Genomic DNA, 11,862 nt, shown 5'->3' with positions numbered 1-11,862 from the left:
CAAATGCAGAGGCTGCTGCTTTACTTGACCTTTTTTGTTTAACAGATGCTTGCTAGATATCGTTTATGTTTGACTAATATACAATTTATGAGAGACATTGCATTTTAATTTGTAAACCCCAGAGAAGCATAGGTCACTTACCTTGCACGTATGAGTTCTTAACATTATTACGCGGCAAAAAAACCTGCATGGACGTTGAAAATTTTGAATATTTTAGCTAGCTTATACGATAATTTCCCCACAAACGGAAGCTTTGTATATCTCTGTGGCGGTGACAAAAAATTCGACTGCGTGTTGCTCCTGATACACGATAATTTTCTTTTATATTGCCTTTCTATCATCCGTGAGTTATAGCAATTAATAGCCACAATAAACTTTAAGTTATCAATCTTACCGTTCATAGATAAAGTGCTGAGGGGAACGCTGTGGAGCCAATCAATTATACATTTAAAAAAGCCTAGTTTTACGACATACACAAACATTGTAATTATTTTACCTGATGTTTTTTCTCCTCAATCACGTGGGATTGTTAGTTGACCAAGCTAATAAATGGTTCAAATGGCTCTGAGCACTATGGGACTTAACTGCTGTGGTCATCCGTCCCCTAGAACTTAGAACTACTTAAACCAAACTAACCTAAGGACATCACACACATCTACGCCCGAGGCAGGATTCGAACCTGCGACCGTAGCGGTCGCGCGGTTCCAGACTGTAGCGACTAGAACCGCTCGGCCACTACGGCTGGCTGACCAAGCTAATAGATCATTGTAGCTCAATAACGGACTAAGCTTATAGATTATCATAGGTCGATAACAATCAGTTAAGTTACATTTAGCAAGAGTAAACAAAAAGAAAACACAAAACAGCACGTCCAAAAATAGAATAAGGTTGTTCAATGAATTTACTGAGGAGACCAGAGGAGTTAATTAAAATCCAAATATTCAAGAAGTCAATCAGTGCATACCTCTCAAATAATTCCAACTACAAATTCAAGGATTATTTAAATGAATACACGTTACGAAATGGTAAAAATTAAAATTATTTAATAATAAACAACTGTCATTATATGATGATGATGATGACGACTACGAGATGGTGGTGTGGGCGCACAATGTCAAGAACTTCAGCGCCCGTTTCAGTCTACAGTGAACCGTCATTAATGAATTTTACTGTAAAATCATATGCCCAGGATCCATTATGGATTCTCTTGAATTCAACATCTCCTTTGTGGTGTCAGCGCCAGACACCACACTTGCTAGGTGGTAGCCTTTAAATCGGCCGCGGTCCGTTAGTATACGTCGGACCCGCGTGTCGCCACTATCAGTGATTGCAGACCGAGCGCCGCCACACGGCAGGTCTAGTCAGGGGGGTGAAACTCATATAGGGATTTCCGGTAACACGACGTTGGTTTGGTCCCAGGCCACTTGGAGCGCTGCAAGTGTAGCAATTTATAGTCTCGTGTTCCTATTGGATGACGTAGTCTTCCAATTCCATAATTGTTTGGGTATCGTAGCAACGTGATCGTGATTTTTCGTTTAAATTGCAGTGTAAGTATGTTGCTATTATTCTACTTAATTTTTGGATGCATTCGTAATATTTGATGGTGTGATGATTCAGTATTTACGTTTTTACTTTTGTTTCATATAAAACACGAGGTTGTATCATCACATTACGTTCTGTGGACTCTTGTATATTTGTTCCTGCAAAGAAATACAATTTCCGTTGCTCAGTTTACTTAAAGGGTAAGTATATTTCTTATTTCTGTTAATATTTCCTTGTATTTCATAGAGAATCCCATGCTAGCAGCTTTTGACATAGTTTGTATTCAACTTTCCGAATCCTGTAATGGAATATAATTCTGGCTTTGATTCGTCTTCCTTTTTGCCACGAAGTACTCTTAGTGACATAATAAGTATCATTTATTGTGCCGTTTACTACATACCAAATATTGGACTTGTTACAATTGATTCGTAATGCCTTGAGTGTGTTCTATTTCCCGTTTTCGACAGTAAATATTCTGTACAGTACATAACACTCTATCCAGGTAAAAAGTATTTGTTGCTGTTGTATCGACAAAGGTTGTGTTCTCACATAATAAGACATTTGTTTCGAAGTCACACAAAGCAGGTTCTTCAAGCAGTTGAACATTTACACGTATTATTGTGGCAATATCCAATGCAGTAGAAATCTTCTCGCACTTTAATGCTCAACACAATGTAATACAGATTTACAGCTGTAACTGTTACTGATAATGTACAGTTGAATTTGGTATCGACCATGGTATCTAGATGCTGAAATATACTGAAATGGTACAATAAGCAGTGTTTCTACCACCTGATAGCACTGTTTAGCACTGTTTAACGAAGTAGTGTTGAATATAGAATATAGTGCAGCTACACTCACGCAGTTATATATAGAGTGATGTGCATATCTGTAGTAGAAATGAGAATTTGTTTCGTTTTTTCAATATTTTGTAGCAATAACACATCAGATTACAAGCCATGATAGCAGTTAACAATACTTCAGTACAGGATAGCTGCATTTAGACATAAGCTAATATGATTTTTGATAGTGAAATTAATTTCACATTGAGTTTTCTTTAACATTAATCAATGTAAACCATACCTGATCTTTTTTCGCGTTCCTAATTTTTGGTTTGAATAACATTTCAGACACATGAGGATGGATCATACAGGAAGAGAAGAATCCAGTTTGAGATTGAAATTGAAATACTCGTGCAAATTTCCTGGATGCAGGAGTAGTTATTATGTAAAAATAAATTCCAAACACAAGAATAAACATTTCTATAAATTTCCAGCTGCATCAAAAAGTGAGACTTTAAAGAAGTGGAAATTGATCTGTAATATAGATGAAGGTGTCAACTATAGTTATTATTATGTGTGTGAGGATCATTTTTATGAAGCAGATTTTGTGAACTTTACTATACACAGGCTAAATTCTGGTGTTATACCAAAGCACATGGAATTGGTGTTGTATCATCCTCCCCCCACCCATCTGTGTTACACTAGTGGTGGTGGTGGCGGCGGCAGTTTCACCACATCGGGTGCAAATATAAGTGTGCATGAGACAGGTCACAATGCAAAATCTACAGTAATACAACGAAGCAGTCCCTCTTTACAGAGCACAGATGATGGTGAGTACAGCTTTTTATCCTCACCTGTTTATGATGTTGAAAGTAGTGCAGGTGTAATGGGATCAGGCGTTCCTAAACGTGATTTAACTCCAAGAAAACACAAAATGTATAAATTGCATAGAATTACAGTTTCCAGAGTGTGTAAATTGAAAAAACAGCTACAGAATTAGAAGAATAAATTGAAAATTCTAAAAGAGTTGTATGATGACAGGAAATTTCAGTTCATTGAAGAAGAGTTGAATGATGTGACTAAAACTTTTATTAATAGTCAGTTAAGAAATGCCAATATGCAGCCCACAGCAGTACGGTGGTCTATACAAGATAAGGCATTTGCTTTATCTATTTATAAGCGTAGTCCCCGGTTGTACAGATACTTGGCCACATACTTCTCCCTTCCATCTGTCAGGCTGCTCAAGGGAGTGCTTTCTCACATACCATTTGATACAGGACTTAATCCAGCTTTATTGAACTTTTTAGCAAGGGAAGTAAGTAATATGCATGAAAATGACAAGTATTGTGCTCTACTTTTTGATGAAATGTCTCTGGATGATGGTATGTACTATGATGCACACAAACAGCTAATCTATGGGTATCAGGACTTGGGTCATTTAGGACGTTCACCTGTAGCTGCTAGTCAAGCATTGGTTTTTATGCTGAAAGGCATTCACAGAACTTGGAAACAAGTTCTAGCATATTACTTTACTGCAACCACTTTCCACTACACCCATTTGAAATCACTCATTGTTCACATCATAAGTGAACTACAGAATATTGGGTTCAAAGTGGTTTGTACTGTATGTGACCAGAATGCAACAAACCAAAAGGCCCTTAAGCAACTGTGTGAAGCAAATTTGTTGAAGCCCAGTATATTTCATTTTGTCGTCAATAATCAACCAATTGTTACTATTTATGATGTACCACATCTGCTCAAAAACACTAGAAATGCTTTGATAGATAATAAAATTCAATTTGAACCTCACAAAGCAGCAAAGTTTGAGTACATCAGTACAGTGTTCTTTTTGGATTAAAAAAAAAAAAACAGTTCAAAACTCTGCCCAAATTAAAAGCACAACACTTTAACTTTTCTGAATCCATGTCAAAATGAAGGTAAAAGTTGCTGCTGCACAAATGAGCCATACTGTTGCAGCTGCAATTGAAACATATGTTTCTACTCACACATTACCATCTGAAGCTATACACACAGCTGAGTTTGTGGAAAAGGTAGATAATCTCTTTGATTCACTCAACAGTAATGAGCAATATCCCAGGGATGGAAAACAATTTAGGTGTGCTTTATCAGAAAATTCGCCACATTTAGAGATGTGGTATAGCATATTGAGGGAAACAGGCAGCTGGCAAATAATAGATTTAAAAATGGGAAGAAACAAGACTAATATGTTTAGCTTCATAAAAGGTTGGCAGATTACATTACAGTCTATTATTTTCTTGTGGAAGACCTTGAAAGTGGTTGGCTTTAAGTACTTAAATTTAAAGGCGTTCAATCAAGATGCTATAGAAAATTTCTTTTGTTGTATAAGACAACATGTTATTGCTAATACAAACCCAACTTGTTTTCAGTTTGTACAAGCTCTGAAGACTTGTGTTGTCAATCATATGACTTTGCCTTTCAAAGCCATGAGTGTAAGTAACTGTGAAAATGATGATTACACTCCCTTGAGCAGTTTGTGTCACTTTTCGGCAGCTAGTGGTAGGAGTGAACATTTAAGTGAATGTGAGATGAAAGACACTGATACACCTGAGCAAATTTATTCTTACTCAGATGGTATCATCGAGTCTGTAGAAGATCAACAATCCTTAGCCTATGTAGCAGGCTATGTACTAAAAGCCATAGATGTACCAGATGATTGTGAAACATGTAATACCAGTCTCTACTCCTCTGTTGTGACTGAAAATCATTTGTTTACCTCATTTAAAGAGAATAGTGAGGAGCATTCTCATTTGAAATATGCAAGTGAAAGAGTCATGATTTTCCTAAGGGCACTCCATGATCAGCTGTATGAGTATCTAAATCGTCATGGTCACACAACAAAACTACACGACAATTTAAAAAAAAAAAAACATTTGTTCTGTCTCATACAACAATTTGTAATAAACATGACATTGAAGAGAGACTTCTGAAGACAAGTATTCCATTTATAATATACAAGTTTGTGAAAGAAAAGAAATTTACAAACAAGAGGAAATTGTGAATGCAACAACTTAAAAAGAAGTTCAAATCATGTTAAAAGACTTTGTATTTTGTTTATTATGTGTACATTGAGAGTAAGCTCCCTATACATATACAAATGTTCTTGTATCAAAATCATGCCTTTGACTTGTTATGACAAAATCTGGTAATTCAGCAGGCACATAACTTAACACTTTCTAGATGTGATGATTGGATTCTAAAAGTATAATGAATAAAGTGCTGTCAAGGGGAATTTGTGTTAATTTTCAGTAGTGTACCAAACAGTGTTTTCAAAGAGGAAGTAAATAAATAAAAATGTTAAAAATAAATGTTGCACCAGTGTCTTCTTTCATTATTTAAACAAGATGGGTGTTACCAAAATAACAGCCAAGTTGGGGAAAAAAGAAAAAAAAAATTTGTGTGTTGCAGTTAATTTTCTTTGTATGTCTCATTGGCAAAAGCATTTTGGCTACATTCATGGTGTGTCTACCTGCTCTCAATTTGTTTTTCAGTTGATGTAAAGTAGCATTTTGTGTGTTTCATAAATTTATTTGAACTGTGCAGAAGTTCAATTTCAGATGACTGAATATCCATAAATAACAATCAACAGAAAAAATAATAAATCGGATTTTGTAGACTTTACAGTACATCCTTGGTTTGTAGCACAGATTTTTTTTGTAAACGACCTCTTGGTTATCCATTAGCTGTGTAGTTATTTATTTGTGTAACCTACTATTTCACTTTCGATCATGCGAGTGGTCATAATGTGCTTTAGGATATGTGGAAACGTAAAAATCATTTATATATGCATGCAATGTCTCATGATTTTTTAGTCTGATATGTGCTAAAGCTCGTTTATTTCCACATGATAACGGCCACACGGCCATAATCGCAATATTGAGTTTTACAAAAAAATTTCACAGTCAAAAGGTGATGTCGTAATTTACGAAAATTTTCACAATGTAAACTGCAGCTACGAGTAGTTAATGTGTGTTTTAGACTGAGATTTCTTTTATATGTTACTTTGCAAGATCTCAAAAACCTTTATTACTGCATTATGCGGCCCACTTTCAAAGATTAAATGAAAAATATTGTCGTCTAATTCGCTTATTTAGAAATAAACATAAGAGATTTTCGCGCCATATTTTTTCGTATTGAAGTTCACAGCCAGGCCACAAGTAGCGCTGGTGTCGTTCTGTTTTTCCATATAATAACGTGGTCTTTGCACTTCTACTATATTGGTGTTCTGTGGGTCTAGTCTAGAGAGACTCCCTAGCACTCGCCCCAGTTGTACAGCCGACTTTACTAGCGATGGTTCATTGCCTACATACGCTCTCATTTGCAGAGACGACAGTTTAGCATAGCCTTCAGCTACGTCATTTGCTACGACCTAGCAAGGCTCCATATTCAGTTACTATTGATACTGATATTGTGAATCATGTACATTCAAGAGCGACGTTCATCATTAATGGATTAAAGTTAAGTATAAACTGATTACGCCCGCTTTCTGAATTCTCATTCCTTGTCATGTTCCAGACCTCACATCAGCATAGTTCTTCCCTCTTCACGCCAGCCTGCGTGAGCTAAAACGTGTGCATTTCGGCGTCTACTGGTAACACGGTATTGGCTCTCCTGCCAACACAACATGCGGTGCTGACTCAGCTTTTTCATATGGACTTGGAGGCAACGTGAAGAGTACCACAGAATGGCGGAAGGAAGTACAGGCTCCGATCTAGGGGCAGGGGCAAACCGGGGTGTCTGGCCCGGGCAGCAATTTCAGGGGCCGACAAATCCATATCCATGGAGGAAAAAAAGCTTGTTTCACAAAGCGCCTAGCATCCAGAGCACTTTGGTATATCGATTACTCATATTATTTTTGAAACGTCTTTGAACACATTCTAAGTTGATTTCCGAACGAATTGTGTGTTGATTTTTGAATGCGTGCACAGTGTACATGGTGTCTGTGTCAGGGGAATCCCCGTCGCGTATAGAAATAAAAAAAAAAGTAACTTTCTCGCAAACAAAAGGGGACGGGGCTATTCGAGCTGAGCTGAATAAATTCGAAGGGGTGAACGCCAATCGTTGTTTATGTGGTTGATAGGGTGTGCAGATGATCAGCGTTCTTATAATTATTAGCGAAAGCTGTAGACCCAGACTTCCAGGGTGGAAATAAATAGGAATAACGTATTATCTTCTCAAGACAATGAAATTCTGATGGAAAATTTTTGCCAGATCACTACTCTACTAAGGGCCAGTTATACAGTCCCTGGTTAGCAGCCTCTTATGTTCTATTCAAGGAATGGCGCGAAAAACGGTTAGTGAAGTTCACTGAATAATAAGTTTTGACAATGGCAGGAACAGTTACAGAATTAGTGATGACAAGATAGTTTGTTAGAACGAGGAAGAAGAAACGGGGACACACACAAATTATATGGTAAAATTTTACGATAGCAAATTTATATAAAAATTTCGTACTACCACTTTTTGATCTCATCCTTGAGAAACTGGAGCGTATGAATGAAATGTCAAACTATTCCCTAATATAAATCTTTTTTGCTTGTGGTAGGCCTAATATTTGATATTTGTACTTCATGAATTATATTCTGTCATGTTATGAATTATATTCTGTCATGTTATTTATGTAAATGACCATTTGTAGCAAAACACTCTCACTTATTTGGCGTGGGTTACAATTGCTACAATATTAGAAAGGCCTACTTCGTTTTATCTAGCAGACAGTGACAAAATAGACGTAATCAAATTGAGAACCACACAAATCTTGGGTACTATTCGTATTAACAAATTCTTCAGTATTAGACAACGATATTTTGATTTTTCTGTAGCGAAACGTTTGACGAACTTTAATGAGGTAACATAGTCTTTCGCAGAAAGGAAAGCACGCCATATAAAGCTCTGGTAAGGTTAAAGAGAAAAAAATGCTGGGACCTATGGATTGAAGAAATATGTACTGTCTTTACTAGTTTTATGTTGCCTATATCTAATTTTATGTCACACAAAAAGAGAAATTTATTAGCTAATAAGCAATAAAGAGTGCAAATTTTGATGAGTTCTCATTGTTCCGGTTACAAATACTCCCATGCAGTATTAATTGTGAATTTTTTTTTTTTTTCAAACCGACCAACTGGAGCATGTAACGGAACATATTAAAGGCTTTACTTTACCGAAGTATGCGATACCCTCCAAATTCAACCAGTTTAACGAGTATTTATGATAATAGAAAAGTTATTGTGTATGTTAACAATGATTGCACAACATGTCTCCATAAACAGTCAACCCATTAAATTATACTGAATAACTGACCCACACAAAAGTTAATATCACTTGATCACTGATACAGCAAATGTCATCATGTAAAAACACTAAGTTCATCTTAAATAATTAATATGAAGTACGAAAAATAGTGGCCAACTTAGGTATTTTGGATCTCCTTAAATAAAAATCACCCAGTGAAACCTATTTGTTCACTAGGAGCGTTTTCACTCAGTATTCACGTAATCAATCCTATTTTAGACGAAAACCAATGTAATTCTTAATAATTCATGTTATTTACTTATTTATGCAAATTAGAGAAGTCAATTGACAAACTTCTAAAAAAACGGCCTTTTTGTAACAAAGAATTATTCTGTCAAGTCAACAAATCTGTCTGTCATTTTAATAACATGTTAAATTATGTCACTCGATGCAAATTAATAACTTATCTGCACAAATTATGATAACAGATGTACATGTGACTTATAAACTGTATCTCTTTTTAGTAGTTCTTTGACAATGATTTAAATACAAGCAGCAAGAAGGGTCGAGGAGGCAGTCGGAATGTCACTTTGGTAAAGTGTGTTTGTGTGTTATTGTTTGAGGTGGATAAACAATGCAAAGAACATGTAAAGGAAGTACTATTTTGTGTTGTGTCATGGTCTTTGGTGGACAGTGGAATTAAGATGGCCACCAGAGTAATAAATATTTGAAGTTTACATATTTGTTGGTTTCGCTCGTTCTTTATCATCAAAAGCACATAAAAAACACGGGACCTCATGTTTTTAACCCTAGACAACCAGATTCAGAGCCAGCATCAGCATCAAGACACAGCAGCGATCCAGCAAGCAGCAGCGATTACTACAATGCATTTTAATGGCGCCAACCTAACATCAAGTGCTAACAAGCTCCGTAAATTGGAGTGAAATAGTGCGATTATAGCAATTAGCAATATCTACGAATAGGCGACCATTACAAGCAGGAGAGGCACTGTGGGGCGGCGAATAAGTTACTTCACTGGATTAAAGTTTTGATGCCGTCTTTAATCACGTGAGCCTGGCAACTAATTTGGTGGTCAGCCAGAAAGCGAAGGGAAACATACTGACCTTAGTTTCCAGTCTGCCCGGCCACATTCCGGTCCAGCCCACTGAAAGAAAAGTTTCAGTAAAAGTTTAAAGTTCCAATCAAGATTTAATTTAATTAAAGTTTCTCACAAACAACACTTAAAATTGTGTTATGTTCAATTGAAAACAAGTTTTTCTAATCTAACAGCACCTTTAGCAGTTCAGAGGCGACCTCTACGGTAACTTCCTACCGGGTTGTTTTTCGCTCTGACTGACATCACTCAATTGAAAGTTCGCAATAAATGTTCAAAAATTAATGCTCGCCATAAAAGTGGAAATAAATTCACTACTTGCGTCGCCGAATTGAATTTCACACGGACGGCATACTAACAGTTATTTTACCGAATTCTAAACGATCCAGGACGGTGTACAGTCCTCGCGAGTTCACTATCCGTTTTCACTGCCAAATACGCGCTTGTCACAGCTCAGCTGTGACGTCATCCGAGGCAGAACGCGACCAGACGTTTAACTGGCGTGGACCTCACAGTGTCAAGAGAGCGAAGTGAACCTTCCTACTGTTTCAGGGGCTGTATTTACAAGGTGCCGGTGCGGACTGCCGAGAAAACATCTGTTGTCTCTGTCTATCTGCATACGGCGGCAGTCTACAAACGACCGCTATCTCGGGCACATAATCTTTAATAATATAGTTACCAATTACTAAAGAAACTTTTTAATTTTTGCTGGTATGCAGATAAGCAGTTTGAAAGCACGTAGAAAGTTTCAGCTCGCCAGAATGAAAACTTTGTTTAATACAAATTATTTAGTGGAATGGTAGATTGTTACCTCTGAACCATACCTTCGCTAAGACTTGTATCAGTTGCTATTTATGTTACAATATTTTATATATTTGATCATCTAGTTTAACCGAAATTCTCTATCATTAAAATTTCAAGTACTTAATCTGCAACACTCAGGTACATTTTAGTTACAAAATTAGTTTTTATTTAATTACTCAAAAACTATTAGAGGTAGTTAACGTGGACACACTGTTATTATTTTTGGGGTGTACTGAAGCATAAAACAAATTTTCAAGTTTCTAAGTCATTATTTAGCGCCTCTGATTTTTTCGAAAAATGTGGATTCTGGCGTTAATTTTTGTTTTATGGTTTTGGAAACCAGCAAAAATAACTTCTAACTGCACCTTCTGACCAAATTCTGGCTTCCTAGCGTCATTATTTAGCGCCTCTGATTTTTCTCTTAAAACGGCATTTTTCCGTAAGCTATTAAGTTTAGAACATCAAGACTTGGTATTTGGAACATTATTACACTAAACTATAGTTTAACAAAGTTTTAAACATAAGTTTTGATTTTTAATTTCATACTAAATTGTGGTGCAACACTTGTGCGCTACATGTAGATGCATTAAGACTTGGCGTGGCACTACTAGCAGTGAACTGGGGTAAGTCCCGGCGCACTCACTCGCCTCTGTATCTCACACGTAATACAGCGCTTGGTTTGCTTCAGCTTCCTGAATATAGGTTTGATGGCTTCCATTACAAAATATACGCGTTTGGATTCCACCGAGCGAAACACAGTGACGTACGATGGAAGACTGCTGTGTGAAGAGGCGTGGAACTGCACCTTGGCACACGTAAGACCAGATAATATGTCTTACTTTTCCTCGAACATATATATATTTTATACATCAAACTCTTCAGAAGGTTGTGCGCTACGAAGCCTACCAAAATATATGAGAGAGAGAGAGAGTATGCAAGGCAAGTCAGTATAGAGAGAGAGAGAGAGAGAGAGAGAGAGAGAGAGAGTGTGTGTGTGTGTGTGTGTGTGTGTGTGTGTGTGTGTGTGTGTGTGTGTGGGGGGGGGGGGGGTATGGTATGGGCAGTGACCATTGACGCAGTACAAATGAATAGCATAGAAGATAATACTACTGTGTGCCTGAATTATTTAATTTTTCTTCCAATTGTTTCCTTCTATATTTAAGAAGACATGATGTGTGGTATCGTTTTGTAAATGATCTATGGTGAGTAGGCTAGTGAATACACAAGTAACTAACCAATCATCATAGACAGCAGATTGCATTCACATTTCAGTTGCGATAATTGGTGTCTCCAGTTGTTAATTTTATGCAAAAGTGGTACTACTCATTGTCGCAATGAGCCCAAAAAATT

The 11,862-nt window shown here is 36.8% G+C and overlaps 1 protein-coding gene across 3 annotated transcripts; it reads left to right on the top strand.

Moving 5' to 3' along the window:
* The first annotated feature begins 1,392 nt into the window (after positions 1 to 1,392).
* On the top strand, positions 1,393 to 9,335 carry LOC126412334 (uncharacterized). Of its 3 annotated transcripts, none has more exons than XR_007575275.1 (3): positions 1,393 to 1,742; positions 2,673 to 3,154; positions 6,879 to 9,335. XR_007575275.1 is itself a non-coding variant. In XM_050081876.1 (3 exons), the coding sequence occupies exon 3, from the start codon at positions 4,256 to 4,258 to the stop codon at positions 5,291 to 5,293; it is 1,038 nt and encodes a 345-aa protein (XP_049937833.1). In that variant the 5' UTR covers positions 1,402 to 1,742; positions 2,673 to 2,830; positions 2,952 to 4,255; the 3' UTR covers positions 5,294 to 5,638. The 3 variants fall into 3 exon arrangements, 2 of the variants coding, with proteins under 2 accessions (XP_049937833.1, XP_049937832.1); XM_050081876.1 differs by lacking the exon at positions 6,879 to 9,335 and having other exon boundaries at positions 1,402 to 1,742; positions 2,673 to 2,830; positions 2,952 to 5,638; XM_050081875.1 differs by lacking the exon at positions 6,879 to 9,335 and having other exon boundaries at positions 1,402 to 1,742; positions 2,673 to 5,638.
* Positions 9,336 to 11,862: the final 2,527 nt, after the last annotated feature.

The sequence above is a fragment of the Schistocerca serialis genome, chromosome 7, assembly GCF_023864345.2.
Source record: "Schistocerca serialis cubense isolate TAMUIC-IGC-003099 chromosome 7, iqSchSeri2.2, whole genome shotgun sequence".
Classification (NCBI taxonomy): Eukaryota; Metazoa; Arthropoda; class Insecta; order Orthoptera; family Acrididae; genus Schistocerca; species Schistocerca serialis.
This window is presented reverse-complemented; position numbering and strand designations above follow the sequence as displayed.

What these genes read in the sequence shown, in the direction of transcription:
- LOC126412334 (XM_050081876.1), top strand. Translation starts at nt 4,256, where the DNA reads ATGAAGGTAAAAGTTGCTGCTGCACAAATGAGCCATACTGTTGCAGCT.